The 23,376-nt window shown below is 32.0% G+C and overlaps 1 protein-coding gene across 1 annotated transcript in view; it reads left to right on the top strand.

Moving 5' to 3' along the window:
- LOC106878977 (neuroglian) overlaps positions 1-23,376 on the top strand; it is a 562,318-nt gene that overhangs the window by 525,531 nt on the left and 13,411 nt on the right. Inside the window, exon 10 of the mRNA XM_052966151.1 lies at positions 17,947-18,060. Coding sequence (XP_052822111.1) covers positions 17,947-18,060 — 114 coding nt within the window. The remainder of the gene's footprint in view (positions 1-17,946; positions 18,061-23,376) is intronic.

Below are 23,376 nucleotides of genomic sequence, written 5' to 3'. Positions count from 1 at the left end.
GTATGTATGTATCACTCATAAACAAGTATGACTTGGTAGCATGTACTATGCTTTCACAAATTGTTTAACAAGGTCATGTAGTGATGAACAAATATGGACACTTTCATGGCCCTCCCACCCTTGACCTGGTACAAATCAAAGGTATGACACCTGCAAGGAGAGCAAAGTGCACCAGCACTCATTTTCTGCTGAGTAAGCTGGAACACCGGGAAATTGTGTCTTGCTCAAGAACATAATGTGCTGCCTGAACCCATAAGCTTTTAATGAGCTCAACACCTTAACCACTAAGCCACATGCCTTCACAGCTTTGAGCTCTGTGTGTATGTGTATGTATATTTACATATATATATAGATAGATAGATAGATAGATAGATAGATAGATAGATAGATAGATAGATAGATCATCATCATCATTTTACATCTACTTTCCATGCTGACTTGGGTTGGATGGGTCATGACAGACCAAGTCAGTTCTGATTTGGAATTGCTAATCCTCTTAGATAGGTCAACTTGGCTTCTACAGCTGTATGACCTCATCTAACATTAACTACTTTACAGATTACACATATATACATGTATGTATGTATGTATGTACGTATGTACAAACAAGCCCCCTCATTTTAATTAGAAAATAGAATAATGGAATGAACCTTGTACATAAAATCTAAGGAGATACTACTTTGGAGATTTTGTGTGACAGGGAATTGAAAAAAAATAACCTTTCCTTTTGACAAATACCAGAGGAATGTGTCCCTGAGGAAAACAATGTATTAGATCTGGAATTAGCTTCATTGTAGAGCAAATAGAATTAAAGACACAATGCATGCAATAGGATACAATCACACAGCTAAATACTATCAGATTGGATCTTATCCACTCAATGACTGAATGTACAGCATGTATGTGTGAGTGTTTATGTAGTGAATGTACATGTGGTATGTGTGTATTCAGTTTCCTTAATTTCTGGAGCTTATGTACACATGTGCACACACACATACACACACACACACACACACACACACACACACACACACACACACACACACACACACACACACACACACACACACACACACACACACACACACATATGTATTTCCATCCAATCTTCATTGCTATGTTTTGTGATGGGTTAAGTTGTAGTAAATTTGAGAATTCCCATATTGCTGAAACCGGTTTTGAAGGAAATTTCAAAATAAAAAAAAGATATTTAACCCATTGCTAAAACCCCAACATTTGTGAAATAGGAATGGCATCATTAATTCCAATAAAAGTATTTTATCCAATATAAAAGAAAAAAGTTACCTCATTTCTGATAGATATAACCTATTAAATCTTGACAACTTTTTCTTTTGTCATTTGGTGCCAACATTCCATCACTATCTTTTATTTATATAGTTATTTTTTTATCAATATAGCCTGTCCACTTTTTTTTGTTGTTTTTTTTTTATTTTTTATAGAACTGTCATGTCAATCGTTAGCTGTTTCTTTTTGCAATTACACTACTTCCATTTTTCTTCTTCCCTGCTAAGTGCATGGTGTTAGACCACTTTACTTAACCCCCAACTGCTGAAAATCAGTCCGGAAATAACAGAAATTACATTTCAAACAGCAAAAAAATAATAACAAAAAATTTAAAAATTGAACAAAAATGTGAAACAAAAATCTGAAGAACATTATTAAAGTAAAAAGAAAAAAAATTTCTAACTCACCCGCCCAACACCAACACACCTTAATCTTAGCAGCAACCTTTTAATCTTTTATGAAGGAAGAATTGTGCTAGTTTCCAATATATATGATTTGTATTTAGATTTTATCATCATCATAACTATTTTCTGAAGACAAGCCATTTCCAATGCTTCTTTCTAAACAGTAGTCAGAATGTCTTATATATTTTTTTAATGCTTAGATATACTTATGCTTCCGTGCTAAAATTTTCCCTTTGCTTTTCTTTTATCATTATTATCATTATTATTATGATTATTATTATTATTATTATTATTATTATAATTATTATTATTATCATTACTATTATTGTTATTATTATTATTATTATTATTATTATTATTGTTATTATTATTATTATCATTGTTGTTGTTGTTGTTGTTGTCGTTATTACAAGTTTCTTCCATTCTGGCTTGCTTCGCCTCTGACTTGCTATGACCCAAGATTTAACTTTCTTCTTTTTCAGATATTAAAACATTCATAAAAGCAATATTTTTCTGTTTCAATGCTATTTCTTACATGCAAACTTAGTTACATACTAATAATCAAAATATTTCTATTGGTGCTATTAAAACAAGAAAAAATTCAACCATAATGTTATGAACCCATATAGTAGAGAAGTCTGTTTTTGCTATCGTAGAGCATGGATTTTTTTTTTTTTTTCTTTAGTTATAAAATAAACTATAGAGTGATTTTATTCTTTCATATGACATAACCTCAACTATCGTAATGATATTTTGTCTTCAAACAATGAAAAATTTCAAAATATCAAACTATTTACAGGAATCATACCAGAGAAGCTCATTTCGTCATCTAAAATTTTAATTCCTAATTAATAATACCAAGATTGCAGGGAACCAAAAATTTATAGTTATGATATTCATGTATTTTCCAAATACAATTAAAATATACTGTTTACCAATTTGGCTTCAAAGATGGAATATAGATGAAACTTAACCAAGATTTTATCACTGTAATGCAGTGTATAGCTTAAAGTATAGAAAATGATTTCTTATATTGGCATAAACATGATTAAAATAAATTATTATTGTTGATGATGGTGATGATAATAATAATGACAATATTAATAATAATAATAATAATAATAATAATAATAATAATGATTAATGATAATATAATAATTAAAAACTATAAAACAATAATAAGAGATCTTCATAATGTCAACCACTTGAAGAATTCATGAATTTCAACAATTTTAAAATTCTAATAGCTTTTATGAGTAAATAAACTGTATCTGTTTTTTCCAAATCTAGCCTACATGTTATTTGGGACTATAATCAAATCATGTATGTATGTATGTATGTATGTATGTACGTATGTATGTATTTATGTATGTATGTTTGTATGTCATTATTCAGTTTATTTCAAGATTTCTTGCCAATAGAAAAAGAACTGGTTTCTAACCTAGGTCCAGGGTTCCTTCATTGGAATTTCAACATCAACAACAGGGTATTTTTGTTTGTTTGTTTGTATGTATGTATGTATGTATGTATGTATTTATGTATGTATGTATGTGACCTTTTTGTGTGCAGAGTCTGTGACAGACCATGTCTGTTTTTGGCTGGCCTCAAATCTCACCTGCGAACCCATGGAAAACAAACTTCAACCAGCTATTTTGATTATATGTCTGTGCACATGTTTGAATGTGGTGTGTGCCAAAGGGCTTGCAAATCCAATGGGGGTCTTAAAAGACATGTTAGGATCCACAACGAGCAGAACTTACCTGCAGGTATTGGTTGTACAAATCAGAGGTGCAATCTGTGTGGGTGTTTTTTCAAAACATTGTCTAGTTTAAAAAGCCACATCAGACGCCATGAAAGGACTAAGGTGTAGGTGCAGGAGGTGGTCAAACTCCGTAAGGAGTAGACAACCACCATGTATGTATGTGCAGATTATTATGGTTTATGTATGTATTCTTATGCATATAGTTACATATTTTGACGTGCTCATATATGTATGTATGTATATGACTGAAAGTATACATTACATGTATATACTCAAAACTACAGGTAATTTGATTAAGTCTATTATTATGTCTGATACACTTAAGGATTTTATACACACACACACACACACACACACACACACACACATGAAATCTTGAAGGTGCAAGAGGGAAACTACACTGTTTGTTTGCATAATATACCAACACGAAGAGTATGTTAACTTTTGCATGCAACCAAGCAAAAATATAATATAGGATTTATATCCTGTATACACGATTTCAGATAATAATCTCTTTTTGTAAAAGATGAGTAAAGACAATCATAACTATATAGATATATATTCTGATCTTTGAAAAAATAATGCAACCAAATTTGTTTTATTGGAAATATATTTTTCTGTTTCCTACAAATTAGCAGTGTAATATGGTTTGGTAAATAACCTTATTTGATATATGATACCGTGATAGCAATTTCGTGAATATCAAAGTTACTTTTTTTTCTTTCTTTTTTTTTTTTGTTTTAACAAAAACGATATTTATGTTCCCAAATACTTGATCATTTCTCTGTTATAAACTACAACCTATAATGAAAGAATGAGGTTGAAATTATGCAAAAAGCATAAGTTTGCCATGAGGAGAGTAAATAACTAACATTTCAATGAATCTCTTCATTGTAGAAACAATTTATAACTTGTATCCTGTATATATTATTTTGGAAAATAATTTTTCTCTCCTGGCATTCCGCAATGAAAGATTCATTTGATATTTCCACTTCTCATGGCAAACTAACATTTCTTAACTTTTTTTTTGCTTTTACTGTTTCCATGCTTGCTAGCAGAAACCATCCCACTTGAGGGCTCAAATTCTTGTGCTTGTGTATAAAATTGCTGAACATATTAGCGAAATGTATTTTATCTACTCCTTCCCTATTACTGTATTCAGTTATTTTATACCAAAATGATAATTGATGAATGAAAGGGGCTGATAATTTCTCCAATGTAATTCTACTGCCCAAAATGTTAGACTTTTGTTCTTTTCAAAGAATGCCAAAGATTTTATATATACATCCTTTGAATTGGATTATGCCTACTCAACTCAAACTAGCACCAGCAGTTTTAATTCTAATGGCTATTTTTAATTATTGCACAAACCCTGAATCGTCAAAGTTATATCCACTTCATTCGAAGTACATCGACTTGTGACAGTTCCTTAGAGAGGCAACCATCACAAACATAATCATTATATATTAACTTCAGATAGTTGAATCAGCAGAAAACCTCAAAGGTAGCAAAGTATTACATGAGATGTTTGGGTTACTTGAATCTACTGATGTAACATCCAAAGCTATTTCTATAAAAACAAAGTCTATATGCTCAAACCTGGACACTACACTCACAATAATGGTATGTTGATCATAGCTAGAATACTGATCATGTAATTCTTCTATTGACTATTCATTCCAGAAGTCTTCTCTTGCTCAAGTGACTAAGACTTCTCAATATGATGACTTCAGCCGATTGTAAACAACTATACCTACGTAAGATAAGAATAGCTAATGAAATACAGATCTAAATATCATCTACTCTTTCATTATTCATGACTTTTAATTTTGTGACAAATTCAAATATTATTACAGGTATTTATTATTGTGCCACTCCTCAACAAAACAAACTCAGTCTGCTTCTTTTAGCTTGCTGAAATGAGAGCAGGTTTTACTCCTACTTCATGGTTAAGTAGTTTGCATGTCATTCAATAATGAAAATTCAGTTGTTTGATCATCTGAATTACTTGCTCCTGAAATAATGTGTGATTGGTTATGTATTCCATTCACATTTGTACCCTTAACATAATTCTCAAGCAGAATCAGCATGACACACTATGTAATGAAAATGTTTCTTTTGAATAACAAGTACAATCCATCCAGCAGACTTGTGTATAGTTTCCATTGATCCAGTTTCGCTCACAACATAATATATGGGTCAACCTGAGGATATAGAAAGTGACATTCTTCACAAAATTCTACACAGTGAAGTTGAATCCAGGACCTCATTGCTACAAACTGAATTTCTTAACCGTTTGGCCATATTACACCTGTAATGGAGGAAGAGAACTGAACAGTAGAAACAAAAAATGCTCCAACAAAATGCAAATGTTCAAATTAACAAAATCCATCTGTTGCATGCTACCAGAGGAAAATTAATGCAATAAGAAGAAAAAAAAAAAGAAAGTAAAAATCAGGGAAAATTTAGTGTAGCAGTAGCTTGTCTTTTTACAAAATGAGTTGTCTTGCTGAAATAATTGTGGATTATTAGTTAAAATTACTGACTTCTAAGTTGTGCCATTTCTATTATTGATCAGCGAAGTTAAAAAAACATATCAGTGGAAATGGAGACCAAATCAATCTAGCAAAGACCATTGTTTGAATACGTCTGTCTCTATTCTACAAATCAAATCTGAGTAAATTATTTCAAAAAGAACTCTCTAAAGATTCAAAGTGGTAATGTAAAAATGGGAATGACAAGAAAATCCCTTCATAAAGACATTTCCTCAAGAAATATCTCTATATTTAATTTCATTCTTTCCTTGATTTAACTCAGAAATGAATATGGAATCCATCCAAACTGTTTTCAACTATCTTCTTTCTGCATATTGATTCAGTCTAATATGCATATATTTATTTGTTTACTCACTTTTATTGTTGTTGAATAAAGAGGGAGGGAGAGAGAGAGAGAGAGAGAGAGAGAGAGAGAGAGAGAGAGAGAGAGAGTGTGTGTGTGTGTGTGTGTGTGTGTGTGTGTGTGTGTGTGTGTGTGTATCGAGCAATGTAATTGAACAGTTTTCTAGTATGGCACACGCAAATGCAGCCATCAAGTAGTTTTATATATTTTAGTGTATATTGCTATATTCATTTCAGCCTTTTGACAATAGCCATGATGAGGTAGTACATGTGTGTGTGTGTGTGTGTGTGTGTGTGTGTGTGTGTGTGTGGACTAGCGATTAGGATGTTGGACTAATGACCATGAGGTTGTGGGTTCAATTACTGGACTGGGCTGCGTGTTGGTTCTCTGAACAAGGCACTTCATTCATTTTGCTTCAGTCCACTCAGATGAAAATGAGCAAAAGCAGTAGCCAGAGGGAAAGAGAGAGGGTTAATTCTGTTACAGACTGATACATTCTGTTCAGTAGAATGTCTTACACTCCCAAGGGCCATAGAAACCAGGATAAGCACTGCTGGTCTAATGCACCTTTTAACTCTAGACAGACTTTGTTTAAATATATTGATATTTGTAGGTATATGGCTGTGTAGCATTTCTTTGTCACCCTCATTACTTCAGAGAGAGGAGGAGGAGGAGATGTGGTGAAGGTAGTAGTAGTAGTAGTAGTAGTAGTAGTAGTAGTAGTAGTAGTAGTAGTAGTAGTAGTAGTAACAGCTATAAAAGAAGACTAAGACAGATACCAACTAAGACAAATCAAAACCAGCTAGAGGTAGACTAACATCAGCCCTAAAACTTTATATTGAACTGTGCAGATTTGAGAATCCTATCCCATGGAAGATGCAATGACTTTCTAAATTATAAAACATGCCGAATAATTCATCTGAAATCACATAAACTAAGCATCACAAGAACAGATGAACAAAATGAAATCTGCACCAAATGAAACATCAAATGATGAGTTATTTCCATTATTAAAGTGTAGGACTAAGTGGTGATATTCTAGCATTGTTCACAAAAGTCATAATAATGAGCGCTTGAAGCAAACTCATAGAGCTAGCTTGGCTTTTGTTTGATATTTTTGAGTACTCTTAATCAACAGAACACAGAGGTGGCTACTCAAACATTCTATTAAATCTGTATTATTATCCATCATCATCATCGTCTTTTTAGACTTGCGATCTTATTGAAAAATATTCACTTAAAGTATGTGATCCCTCTGTTAATGACAGCAGCGAGTTTGTTGACAAGAGATTTGGCTATAGAAATCAAGTCACTAAGCAAAATTTCTCTTGTTGTTGTGTAATAGTAAGGTGACAATTGAAGTGGTGCAGAGTGGAAATAGTTCAAAGAGAAAGAGTAGTGTCCATCACTATTGCAAGCCCTCATAAACTGATGGTATACATACACAGTACATCCATCTCTCATGTGCAATTTTCTTTTGCTAAGATGTACTATGCTTTTGCCAATTTTTTTTTAGGTAACTATATAGTCCTGAGCAGATATACACATCTCTCAGCCCTTCAACCAGTGACATATCAAGGATGTGACAGGTGAAGGAAGAAAGAGAGCAGTGGCAACACCCTGGCTGGTACTGAGTACAGCTGGGTGGACTGGAGCAACATGAAATAAAAGCTTTGCTCAAGTACACAACACACCAACCAGCCAATCAAGGAATTGAACTCATGACCTTGTGATTGTGAGTCAAACACCAATCTACTAGGTCACATGCATTCACTAAGTGGTTGATGTAGTTGATATTCAATAAAAGGAGAGTTTGTGACATGTCAAACAAAGTTGTCATGTGGAGTAGAAAAGCTAACATCCTGGGCTATTACCTTTCAGCAATACTCTGGTGAAGAGCAAAAACCTAAAACATTACATTTTCTACTCCGTAAGACAGTTGAATTATTCAACATTCTATAAGCTCTCCTTTAAGATTTCATGTTGCTAAAGTTGATCCACACCAGTTTCCTTGAATTCTGGATTTTACCTTAATTGATATTCAATCTGAACTTCAGCAGACTGATGCCTCTAGGGAAAATGTAGACAGGGAAGGATTTCCAGATGGTTACAGTTCTTGAGATGAGAATTTTGACACAGGCTTTAGTACAAGTTTACAGTGAGGGAGCATAAAGAGCAAGGATGATGAGAAGGAAAGTGGATAAATTGCGTGGGGGTGTATAATTAGCTAGTTCAGAGTAGCAAGAACAATAGTGGTGGTAGTAGAAGAGATAGGTTGTGAGTGATTATAATGTATTGGTGAATGAAAGTTTGCCAATCAGTCAGATGGTCTTTTTGGGATATGTGTGCATGTGTGTGTGTGTGTGTGTGTGTGTGTGTGTGTGCGTGTGTGTGCATGTGTGTGTGCATGTGTGTGTGCATGTGTGTGTGTGTAGCAGCTGCTCTGTCCCAGACATGTAGTACTTATGTGTGAAGTGCACTTGCACCTTGTAGAATGTCAGAAACTGTTCAGAGTAGAAGTAGTTTCTGGCCCTAAAGATATACAGTTTGTCAGTGTGTATGCAAGCTCACATTTTAGTATAAAATGTTGAGATAATAGTGATTTTCATAATTATGTCTTGAAAATGGTAAATGTTGCTTATATGTGTGTATGTGTATGTGTGTATGTATATAACATGGAAATTTATACATGTATGTATGTGTGCTTAACTTCCCATGTTAACATATGAGTGTGTCTTTTAGCAAATAAGCATCTGTCTTCTTCAGGAACCATTAGCAATTTTAAACATGAGAACAATAAGTCTTAAACTAGTGACAGATGATCATAGGAGATGAAAATAATGAGAAAAATGTACTCTTGATTAAATTTTTAATGTTTATTACCTTTTGTTTTTATAAATATAAATGTAAAGTAAATATAGCCATTACTTATGAAATATCTCACTTTAACCAGTTGGAACAATTGAAATCATGAGAATTAATGAGGCAGTCATTATTGAAATCTTAACGTATCTGGAAATAACTGAATAGAAACATATCCTCCTCAGTGTCTTCTATATTAAGTGCAAAGAAATTCTCTAATTAAATTATCAATCATATGTCATAAAATTTGGTTGACATTTAATATTTTCTCTAGATATCTAATCACTCATTCTTCCTTTTCATACCACCATCCATTCTGACAAGATGCAAACAGATATTTAATTAAAAATAGCCATGAATTTAAGTGTAGCTATAAGGAGGGTTGTAAATGTGATGGTATTAATATTAATGGTTTACCCAAGCAGAAATAAATAGCAAGACTATAGGTATGCATATTAGTGTGTCTGATTATAAATGTGTGTACTATGTATGAGTGTGTGTGCACCTACATGTGTGTATGAGTGTGTGTGCACCTGCATGTATATGTATGAGTATGTGTGTGTGCATATGTATGTGTGTATATGTGTGTGTGTGCATGTGTGTACACGTGCGTGTGTGTGTATTAATGAATGCATTAAATGTGTATTTCTATGTAGATATTTGTGTCTTTCAGTAGTTTATTGAACTTTTACATATTTCTTTGATTCAGTCTTTATTGTTTGAGATTTTCATTTCGGTGGGGTTTTGTTGCTTCTATTTGTTATGCTTTTTTTGTAATTTTATTCTACGTTGTAATCAACACCAGACTTGTTATTAGTGAAATGGAAAGAAATAATTATCGATAGCAAATACATAAAAATAAAGAATATTATATCAAATAATTGCTGTGGTTCATAACAAACAGTCTAAGAAAGACTCATGTGAAACTTTTTGTGTATGAAGAAGTAATTGAAAGGCCAGACAGAAATAACAATTCAATACAACTTCTTTTACTCAGTGTGAATGATGTATGTGTATATGCATAAAGTAATGCCACTCAGGAAGGGTATCAGTGAGTTCAGTTAACAAAAAGTAAAATAAATTAATCAATTAATTGATTTGTCAAAGTCTTTCAGAACACAACTGTGACCTTTTCAATGAGTTCTCCTGTGACTGGCTTCAACTTATCATAACTTGGAACTGATTTGTTAATACTTCATTGGGGAAGCCATGAGTGTCCCTATACCCCATTTTCTCCCTCACTTGAAGTCAATAAATTTCACTCGCTGATTTATAAGCAGAAACTATGAACATTTGATGTTTGGCTGCAGTTATTCTGCTTGCATGAGGTAAATTAGTTAGTCATTGTTGTGAATGTGTGTGTGATTGTATATGAATATGTATTGTTATTATTAATAATATTATCATTATGATTTATTGATTGATTGATTGATCTGTTATATCTCAGCTATAATTATTTCGAATTCTAATAACCTTAGCTTCTGGAATGCTGCATTTCTTTTCTATTAAGTTTGCAGACTTTTATTGAAATAATTCCACGGAATTATTGGAATAACAAAAATAACTATTTTACATGACTAATTCTGAATGTTTAATGAAACCAATTTATTACTGTTACAAATAAAAATGGCAATAAAGATAAGGAAAAGCAAAAGAAAAAATTCAAAGAAACTATTATAGACAAAATTTGAATAAAAATATTTCATTAGTAGCCAGAGCATTCATATGCTATGGCCAACTGCCCAATGAAAACAAAAGACCCTCATGAGACTGCCAAAGTTTAAATTACTCCTTGCCTTCTCCTAGCTGTGATAAGGTGTCAGACTCTTGGCCTGTTGCACTGTATTGTTGTACCAGCCCTTTAATCTTGTTAGTTCTCCTGAAGTGTAGCTGGTGCTAATTAATTTGCTGCTACAGTATTCTCTCGAATAACACACTGATAAAGCTAAGAAAATGTGTTGTGTGAATCTGGTGAAATTCATGAAAAACCTGTTCACATCTAGACTATGAATGTATATAAAACATTTTCCCTCACAGGAAAATGGCATCCTATAGATTTATACAAACTTTTAGAGTTATGGGTTCATTAAACACACCCTTTGACAACAACCAATTAACATTTTCACTTCTCTAAAATATACATAATTTATTTTTGACTTTATAAATCATATCAAAATGAAATTCCAACCATGGCATAACCTAAAAGAGATGAATCAGACAACATTATTTATACATATATATAAGTTAGAAATAAAAAGAGGGACAGTGCCCATGATGTGTGAAAGTTTTCCCAACTAAATGATGCAGTTGATGTTATTTGTTATATTCATATCTATTACATTATTCAATTCAGTTGTAAGGCACAGTGGCTGTGAAATTAATGTCCTGGACTACTGATCATAGACAGATCTTACTAATGTTAGTGTTTAACCTCCATGAAGAAAGCATTTAACACTGCCTGTTCCAGTTTGCCTAACTGATCAAATCAACAGGCTCCACTCTTGCATCACAGTTAGGAAACAGAAAAACATCCAGCCCTAACTAAAACATAACTTTAAAATATTATTTTGCCCATGAAAATATATATATCTACTACATATGTAGAAAATCGGTGTGTGTTTGTTTGTGGCGTTGTTAGCTAACTTCTCCTGCATCATTTTACTGATTTTGATGAAACTTGACAAATGAGTAGAACTCATGTCTGCAAACATCGTGACATATTCAGATTGTTGAAAAAATCGATATGGCCCCTGGAAGGGACTTTTATTATAGCTACTCACAGTTTTGACCTGCTAAACGTTATTATTGCACTTCCTTAATTTGAACCTTAAACATTAAAGACTTCATTCATACATTTGTGTACATCCATACTTTTTTGAATGCCCATTACTCCAATAATTCTGCATTTTTACAGTTACACTTTTTCCATGACAGTAGATAAATTTTTATTCCACAACGTATTTGTTGTGGCTTCATGCAGGCATAGCATGGATTCGATCCTCGATTGCCAAATTTCCCTTAACACTTCAACAGTGCTTTTCTCAAGGTAAAACAACAGTTTTTTTCTGTGAATGACAGCAGTTATACATTTCCCAGATGCCTTTGCTAAGCAAAATAATGTCTTTGCCTCTCTCTAATCTCCAACAACCTCTCTCACCAACCTCCAACAAACTCTCTCACCAACCTCCAGCAATCTTTCTTTCCAACCTCCAACAATCTCTCCCTCCTCCTCCAGCTGACAGTTTTTTGTATGTTCTCATGACAGAAAATATACCTTTTGTGGCAGTTATAATGAAATTGCTTTTTTATATCAGAGTAACAAGGCATTTCAATAGAACATTTTTACCCCTGGGAATTACCAGGTACACCAGCTAGTATATATATATATATATATATATATATATATATATTTATGGATACAAAACAACAACAAAAATTACCAAAACAACAGATATACTGTTTGAGACTTTCTTTAAGGTATCAGCTTCTATTTCTTTCTTATTCTTTTGCAAAAGGCTGCTTCATAACATCTTTCTGTTTCATAAACTACCTTACCTTTTACCAATTGAAATTTCACACATACACCACACTTAGCAAAGATAGCTATCTATAGATATTCAGCTTTAAAATCTCTTGGTGAAAGTAGATGTGGAGTAAGTTGTAAGGACAAAATCAAGAGAATTAGAAGCACAAGAGAAGTGAAAGTGAAGTGCAGACTAAACTTAGCGCTTCAATAATTTTGGTTCTTTAGACAATTAAAGTCTTGTACATTTCTTGGTTAATTCTTTGCCATCAGGTAAGTTGTTACCTATCTCAATGTATAAACATATTCTTTGGTCTTAGTTCAACACATAGTTTAGAATAGTTACCTTTAACAAGGAGCTCCAATGCACTACTCCACAACTATAGGTTACAAATAAAATTTGTAATCGATAGTTGTGATACAAATAAAATTTGAATTGAAACTTAGTCAAAGTTTTTATATATAATGAATAATATGTGTATGTGCATGTGTGTGTGTGTGTGTGTGTGTGTGTGTGTGTGTGTGTGTGTGAGAGAGAGAGAGAGAGAGAGAATGTTAATATTTTGTTACCATTTGAGTGGTGTCAAGAAATAGAACCCAGCTTTATAATTTTGCCTCAAAAGCAATTCCTGTCCAACCCATGATAACATGGAAAAGTAGACATTGAATGACTGAGTGAACGAAAACAAAAGTACAAAATGATAACATTAAAAGATGAGTTTGAAAGCTGGGAAAAGCATACTACTCAAGCAATTGCTCATCTACAAGTCATAAATGTAAGCGTGTGTCTTTCCTTTACAGTGTTCGCTAATGATAAACACACAATATTTTCACAAACTACTTTTACTCTAAGCGATGTTTCACAATAATATCTCACTTAGATTTTTATCACAATTTGAACACCAAGAAATAAAATAACATGTTAATAATAAAACAGCAAACCACAACAACAACATCAACAATAACAAAAGATAATATTTTTCATCCAATATTGTTACTTTCTGCAATATTTCAGAAATTCCTGCTAGATTTGTCACGATTTCAAGACAGTTGTCTTCATTAGAGTAGGTATTTATCAGAGAGATGGTTAGTTTAGATGTTCCACTTAAAACACATGTTGGCAGTAATTTTCTGCCAAAAGCTGATAGTTTGGGAGGAGAGAATGAATTGAAGTAATTACATGTGTGTTATGTGTATATATATATGTGTGTATAACAGTAATGTATTTATATGCTCACATTGTAAGCCTGTAAGCATTCTAACTTGAGTAATTTACATGAGTGTGTATGTATGTGTGTGTTTTAGCATATAGTTTTGAGGAAATCTGTGTGTGTGTGTTAGCATGTACTCTTGTATGTTTGCACAACTGTGTACATGTGTGCATGCTTGCATACAAACAAACTATCATGTGTGTATGAGCATAAATTTCAAAATATGTATATACTCTATTATTTTTACTAAGTGTTTGTTAACATTATGCACCTACATGGATGTGTGTGTGTGTGTGTGTGTGTGCAAAGAGAAGGAGAGGAAGGGACATATGAATACGAACATATATGTATGTATCCAATATTATTTTATATTTATATAATATACTGACAAAGACATGTATGTATATATATATGTATATATATATATATATATATATATATATATATATATATATATATATACACCTATTTAGAGGTAAAACAAAGAGATGATAAGATGTTAAACAATTTGTACCTGGATCACAATTGAACTTTTAGTGACACAAAGATAGACTCTTCCATCGTATACTGAACATAACACTGAACATAAACACTGAATTACACATTTACACACAACTGTTTGGGTGCATGTGCACACCCAGGCACACATCTTTTTATATACATACAACTATCCATACATGCATTAGCATACAAAACCTTGCCTAATTGCTGATATGCATTCATAGATAGATATATAAATACACACACATGGATGAACTGACTTATAGACATAAATATACAACATAAATATAAATAAAAGTGAATATACACCAACATATACACAAATATGAATAAACAGAAACATCCACAACACACACATGCATACACACACCTAAATAAATTGATATATCTAGTTTTTCTCACATACTTAGAAAGAAATATTCAGATAACATATTCTTAAAGGAAAATTCTACAAATACTTAGAAATATTTCTTTTAGTGTTGAGAAACTATAGTCAGTACAGGTATAGCCATTCGGTTAAGAAGTTTGCTTTGCAACCATATGGTTTCAGGTTCACTCCCACTGCACAGCATCTTATGCAAGTGCCTTCTACTATACCCCAAGGCCAACCAATAGTTTGTGAGTGAATTTAATCGATAGAAACAGCACATAAGCCCTTAATGTATATCATTCATTTGTTTGTTTTGTTTTAGCACCTGTTTGTCTTCATGCTAATATGGCTTAGAGGAGAAGAATTGAGGCAGGATTTTTTGAGTGGAACAGGACAGGGGTAGTTTATAGTTAGTTGGTTCAGAGGAGCAATACAGTACAAAATACAGAAAGGCAGCAAGTACTTTGGAAATTGTAATGTATCAGTAGGTAGAAGTTGGCTAATTTGGTGGACGATTTTCATTTTGGAGGGGTGTTTTGTTTATCTTTTTATGTATCTTGAATGTTTTTAGAAGAAAAAGGGAAAGAGGAAGGGGAGAGAGAGAGAGAGAGAGAGAGAGAGAGAGAGAGAGAGGAAACAGCTGTTTCATCCCATGTATGGAAACAGTACAGTTTGCACTTATGCCTTAGAGGGTCAGAAACTATTCAAAACTGAAGTAGTTTCTGGACCTGAAAAGGAAGCCTAGTCATTGGAATTCTATTTTGGTTATGTTATAAATTTGTGGTCACCATGCACAGTCACAGAGATTGTGAAGCTTATCGTTTGTAAAATTTGTAATTGTTTATTGTCCATGTCTACTTTAAGAAATACTAGTATACTGATGGCCTAAAAATGATAACTATTTCAATTCTAAATATATAGTTTTTCCTATTTTCTTATAATATAAAATTTTGAATATATTCTAATTTATTCTCTGGTTTATTCTCAAATTCTGTAATAATATAAATTTTCTCATTTTATTTTCAAAATTATATTATTTAAAAGAACATGAGTGCTGTCAAAACTTCATGAAAGACTTATCTCTATTAATATTTAATATTGTGTCACTCTACCTCGTGCTATAAAGGTTTACACTGCAATATAGATATATGGAAATTATATGTGTGTGTGTGAGAGAGAGACACAGAGAGAGAGTGTTTGTATGTGTGTGTATGCATATATATATATATATATATATATACATGCCAGGTCCACCTAACTGGCTCCCGTGCTGGTAGCACGTAAAAAGCACCAACCGAACGTCACTGATGCCAGGGCCACCTGACTGGCTCCTGTGCTAGTGGCACATAAAAAGCACCCACTACACTCTCAGAGTGGTTGATGTTAGGAAGGGCATCCAGCTGTAGAAACACTGTCAGACCAGATTGGAGCCTGATGCAGCTGCTGGCTTTCCAGACCTCTGTCTAACCATCCAATCCATGCCAGCATGGAAAACAAACGTTAAACGATGATGATGATGAGATATATATATATATATATATATATATATAAAGATAGATATGGCCAGTCTATGGGGTTACCCTGAGTTTCACATCCATAAAGTTCTTAGCTTTACTGTGTTTTTTCAGACCCTAAAGCCAAGCGCTTTATGGATGAGAAACCTCATAGGCCAGCCATATCTGTCTTTATTTATATATTCTACTGCTCTATAACTTAGAGTATTCTCTTTTGGATTTATGATCTGCTGAAGATACGTATATATGTATATATATGTATGTATACATATATCATCATCATCGTCATCATCATTTAACGTCCATTGTCCATGCTGGCATGGGTTGGATGGTTTGACCGGGGCTGACATGTTGAAAGGCTGCACCAGACTCCAGTCTGATTTGGCTGGATGCTCTTCCTAAGACGAACTGCTCTGAGAGTGTAATGGGCACTTTCACATGCCACTGGCATGGGTGCTATTTGCGTGACACCAGTATCTGCCACAATTGCGATTTTGCTTGGCTTGATGGGTCTTCTTCTCAAGCATGACATAATGCCAACATCATTACTTTTGTGAGGCCCAACACTCCAAAGGAACTCAGCCACTTTGCTTCCATGAGGCCCAATGCTTGAAGGGAACTCAACCACTTAGCCTCCATGAGGCCCAACGCTCAAAAGGAATATGTATATATACATATATATATTTAAATATATGCATGTGTGTGAGTGTGTGTGTGTTGATAGTATTGCATATGTTAAGGCATTGTTTGTCCCGCAAGTAATGCATGCATATCCTGACTTACCAAACAAATCAATGATAACATGGGTACTTTATGATATAATGTGAGTTTTAGGATTAAAAGTACAATTGATCATCTAACTCAAACCACAGCAACCTTTGTAATAAAGATTTTGTACAGTCATCATTTTGAAATTATACACAAGTCTGTGTGTATGCTGCTATATGTCTATGCTTGTAAATATATGTACAACAAAAGGTTTCTCCTACCTTTTATGTTATAAACAATGAGTATATCATATAAGGCATGTATAAGAAGTTAAATAATAAATGAATCCTACGAAGTAGCAGTTATTGTGTGTATATAGAAGCAAGTGAATGTCTAAACATCAATTTGCATCTTCATGACTTTATAAGAGAGAAAGAGAAAAGCAAAGAAAGAATGCATGAGTGTATGTGACAATATTACATATTATACACTTCTAAACAACAAACCGAGTGGAAAAAATAATGAATCCACAAGTGAGACTTGAACCACTCATTTACTGGTAAAATGTGCAACTATTTACATTACAGGCACCTCACAGCTTTCTTTTCTCAATTGAAAAAATGTATTTTGCTCTCAAATTATTTTCATTTCAAATGAGAAAATGTTTGTTATCCAGTATATTTTGCACTTAGATTTAGCAGCTACCAATGAACTGTTTCATTGAGAGAAAAAAAAAATACATACAACAGCAATTATTCATTACACAAAAGAAATATTATCCAATAATTCCTGCCCCCTCCCTTCTCTGGTTATGCGTAAAATAACAGGTGATGTCTAGACAAATTCTATAACAAACCAAGTGAAGTTTGTAGTCTTATCTTGCTACAGAACCTATCAAACCAAGGGTATATATTGCCGGTGTTGGCTCCAGAACAATGAATATCTCTTGGATGGCACCGACAAATGATCATATTGGTTACTCCATTGAATATCGAAAACTAGGTAAAAATTTCTTCACTCTTCTTTTTCTCACCTATTTTCTATCATTATTTCTTCTAAACACATTTACTCAGAGAAAAACCTACAAACATACACAAATATATGATTGTGTGTATATATATATATATAAAATATTTAAATAAGAAACAGTTCTACAAAGTGATATAGTATTGAAATTGCAACAATGCTGCATTTTTATCAGTTTGCTGACAGATCTCACTTCTCATTATATGCAAAATGTATATATACATATACTGTTTAACAGTTCAAATTTTAATAACATTTACTCAGTGTTCCATTCATTTTCAAATCTTGCTATTATGCTTGGTACACACAGATGGGAAAGAGTGATATACATACAAGAATATAATGGTGTCAACAGTATATCACTTTGAACAAGTTTTAAAAATCAAAAATCAGTCAAAACATACATAAGATATTGGACAGTGTTTGTTTAGATTGAAGTGTTCAAAGAAAAAGTAAAATCTGTTAAAATAAATCAACAGTAAACTATTAAAAATGCAGTTTTCAATACTATATACAAATATGTGTATGTGTGTGTATACATACACACATCCACACCTGTATATATACACACACATATATACATATACACACATATTCATGTAAATAAAAAAATAAATCAAACAAACTTCCTCTATCTTCTATTGAATTCCTTTTGTTCTTCCTCACTCTACTCTTTCTTATTTTCATTACATTTCCCTTTGTCTAACTTCCTTGTCATCTTTATTTTGTTCATCTAACTTCAATTGATACCAATTTAGTTTCGAGTTAAATCTAACATCTTCAGTTATTATCAATGATAAATTATTCACAAGTTTGTTTCTCTGTAAAAAATATATATATGTATAACAAATTAAGTATTTCTTTTAAAGGAAATCAATCATCTTTAGTTTCTTCAATATTTGCAATGTTTAAAACAAAAATTGTTTTCTGCTAGTAACCAGCAAAATAATTATCAAAAAATCTTTCTGAAACAAAATTCTGGAGATAGTTGCTGAAACAATTTTCTAAAATAATTTACTGAAAATAATTCTCTGAAATAATGTTCTGAAAATATTTTTAACAAAAATTAAGAAAACTTCTAAGAGTTTTCTGTAGAAATACCGAAGACAATAACAAATTCTGAAAATAATTTCATGATGACAATCAGAATATTATTTACTAGGGAAACTTTGAGTGGAAACAAAGTTAATGTCTTGTTCTGAATTGTTTTAAAGGTTTATAAAATCTGAAATTACTTTCATAAACGTTTTTATTTCAGTCTAAATCTTAAGAATACTGTCAGGTGATTACTAGGAATAACTATGGAATTAAGGACACAAGGAAACTAATATTTTCAATTCCTATCACATTTATCAAGAAGTATAAAAAATTAAAAAATAGACTAAAAATAGCACTGACATGAGAGTGGTACAAGTGAAGGCAGCTGCTAACCAGTTTCCAACTTCACATACATTTTATGCAGAATTCTTCAAATGTTTTATTATTTCAGACATTTGCAAGCTTTTATTTCTTCAACAAAATCTATTGTATAGAATACATATTAGTATCAATTTGGCTATCAATTTGGTAACGTTGGTAATTTATGTTACTCTGCTTGTATGTATAATCACAACAGAGTGATGATTTGACAGCAGCCACATTGCAAGTAATAATGATATTAATAATCAAAATGAGTTCAAATTCAATATACCATAAATTTAAGAAATAATTATGATAAAATCTAATAACTAAGAAAGATGTTATCCTCATCTTTAAAAAAATTACTTACCAGCTGCAATGTATTTGGTATGATACCTGTTTAGGTTTAAGAATTGCAGCAGGATAACTTGATACAGCATCAGAAAATTGGTGAAAAGATTTATGGCTTTACATCCAATTGCAAACACTGCATTATGGCCATGTAGAACAAAAGTTCTTAACTACTTTATGATTCTAGATTACAAAGGATTTTCCAATATATCTCTGCATCTCCTTTGCCAGACTGTCAAAATCATCACTATTAGCAATCCTATTAGGTGCCAGTATCACTTCAAAAGCTTACTTTTATTTTAGATACCAGTAACAAAGAACAGAACTGAAAACAAAATCATTGGGATTTTGTCATATTTGTAACAATACTAGAAGTCAAGTCTCTTGGCCTTGGCCCTTGATTCCTATACTCACCTGCTAAGAACCTCTGATGTAAAAGGACGATGGGCAAGTGGAAATGATATTGGATTTCTGTTCATGAGCCCTGAGTTCAAATCTACAGTGCTACAACAGAACATACACCCTTGCCAGGTTTGTTAGGTGTCCTTAGCAATCCCTTCTCAATATAATATAACACAGCTACAATGCTTTTATCTACATGCATCCATGTTATGCTGCTAAATTTTTGCATTCTGCATTATACTGTTACAGTAGCTCCAGTTTTAATTATATTCTTTAGAAAAGCCAATTAGTAAGTTCATATTCTTAATTAAATAACCCTCATTTAGTTTAACACCTAGTCCGTCAGTGACTTTAGCAAAGTCTTCTTTATTGCAAGCACTTGGGCCTGATTTCCAGTCTGAGGACAATTCCCTCCCCTTCTTTCCATCCAATTTTTGAATCCTTGTACTGCATTTTTCCATCTGACTAAATCATAAAAGGAATTTTCACCATAAAATCAATTCAGCTTGGCCTACCTGTACATACCTGTTGAAATTATAGGAGATGTTTTCATAAATGACAGAAAAATGATGCAGGATGGTTATATACCAAGGGTAGCCAAGTCATTTTATAGCAAGTGGCATATTGTTTTGAAGAGCCAGAGCACATATTAAATAAGACATAAATACTGCTACATAATTTTACTCACAAATGTATACTGGTTAATCTCTGTTCATTGAAGGATTTTATTAAGTTCTTATTTTTCAGTTGTTACTTGGAAAAAAAATCTAGATGGCAGGATGTTAAAACCGTTTTAGGAAAAATAGCACTGAAACACAAAATTATTTCAGGAGCTGCACATAATACCTTTGAGAGCCACATGCAATTAATGACATTCCTTTTGACTAGTGTTTATAGACCATTATTTAAATAAATGACATTTACACTTTCTACTTGCCTTATGAATTTGGAAAGTCATTTGAATTTAGCCAAGGTATATACTTGTCTATTTATAATAAATAATTTCATAGAAATATTAAGCTTTTGCATGCATGTATGTGTGCCTGTGTGTGATTACATATATGTGTGTGTGTATACATATATACATACACACACACACATACACATGCACACATGCACTTACACACACACACATAAATACATCCTCACCTATTTCAATAATAAGCATATATTTGTCGTTCTGAATAAGTTTTACCTAGCAATATATGCTTTCAGAAAATTTTAGAAAATGTCAATAATTATGAAGAAACAAGTTTGTTTATAAGAATAAATAGACAAATATCTAAATTTTGTTGCTAACCCTCCCATTTACCCTTCCCTCTCTCTCTCTTTCTCTCTGTCTCTCTCTCTCTCTCTCTCTCTCTCTCTCTCTCTATCTATCTATCTATCTATCTATCTATTTTAACTTTCTTTCCAAACAAGAATTTCTATTCTACACTAACACACTAATTTTCTTGGTACATTTTATTTCTTTCTTCTTGGTGTTTTATCAATCAATTAACACAGATATTTAAACAAACAAAACTTTTGCAAGTTAAACAAACAAATACTTTTTTTAATTTAAACAATATTTGTATATTTGCTGACTCAAATTCTTCAATGACAAGTCAAATTATGAGTTAATTCCTTAAAACACCACAAGTCTAAATGTATTTTTTTTTATAAAATCAAATTAAAGTAAAAAGCAACATATAAAGAAAATATATGATTTAATTTGTGTTTTTTCCTTTTAAAAATCATTTCCTGAAATTAAAAGCTATTTAAAAATCATTATGAGGATATTGAACCGAAAAATTAAAACAAACCACTCACAATATCAAGACAAGTCTAATTTATAATAATAATAATAATAATAATAATAATAACCTTCAAGAATTTATAAAATATCTAATTACGAATCTTCATTTTAATTATTTTAATTATATGAGAAACTTCAAATAAATATTGTCTGTAATGCATGTATGCATATATATATATATATGCATGTATGTATGTATGCATACATATATATGTGTATATATATATATATATATATATATATGAGAGAGAGGGGGGAATTAAGTAAAAGGAACATAAATAGTATAACTTATTTAGGAATGTTCTGTTGTGTCTGGGGAGAGTCATTCTCTTTTGGTGCCTTATAATTTAACAGACACACCGGTAAAATTTCCACTTATTTCTTTTTTATTTTTCTAAAATTTTCGTTGCATTTTGCAACCTTTTCAATAGCTTTGACTCTTTAGGAATATATTTCATTTTAACTTTCAACGAATCACATATCCTACGTTCAAATAGGATATTCAGAACATTGCATAGAAAATAATTCTGAAATTCTTGTCATAATGAAAACAGTATTTCAAATATTCCTGTTTGAACCTAACAAAAATGTCGGCGGCAATTTTTCCGCACCGATAGTGTACAAGGGAAGTAACTCTTATATGTATATTTGTAAGATTTGCCTCCCCTGTTCGATTTTTTTATCCTCCATATAAAATCTGTTGAGTTCTACATATTTCAATTATGCAAATAAACATTATATGAATAAATTATCTGGTTTAAAAAAACTTTTCTATATATTTAGAAACAGATAAGTTATTCATTTTCCTTTAATATGTAACAAGGAGTAAATTTCAATTTGTTGTTTAAGAAACAATTATAGATTTTAGTCATCGGAAAAGGGGACAATCAGTAGAAAACAGGGAAGAAACTTGACATTCCCACAATTATACAGAATACCAGCGGATATCAATGTTCCCCTCTAGAAAACGCGGAGTAATTCAAAAGTATTAGTAATTAAAATATTATACATGATAAACGTGTGTAAATGAAAGGTAATTTAAGATATAAATAGATACTTTGAGAAGTTTCATATAATTAATTTATTAAACATTGAGAAATATATAAATATAGCAAAACGCGATAATTTTTTTCATTCTCCCCCCCCCCTCTCTTTCTCATTCTGTGCATTCATATCTTGCCTATCGAGTTGATAGGGGAGATAACTCTTACAGCAAAACCGAATGTTTTCAAACTATTTTTCCAGATTACCCTTGAAATTTTTATCAGCAGATAGATTAACTAATATAGAAGCTTATATTATTTACTATTACTATTGATAATGTGCAAAACATAGAAGAGCTT

The sequence above is a fragment of the Octopus bimaculoides genome, chromosome 1 (genome assembly GCF_001194135.2).
Source record: "Octopus bimaculoides isolate UCB-OBI-ISO-001 chromosome 1, ASM119413v2, whole genome shotgun sequence".
Lineage (NCBI taxonomy): Eukaryota > Metazoa > Mollusca > Cephalopoda > Octopoda > Octopodidae > Octopus > Octopus bimaculoides.
The sequence above is the reverse complement of the archived record's forward strand: the minus strand, read 5'-3'. Positions and strand labels throughout refer to the sequence as shown.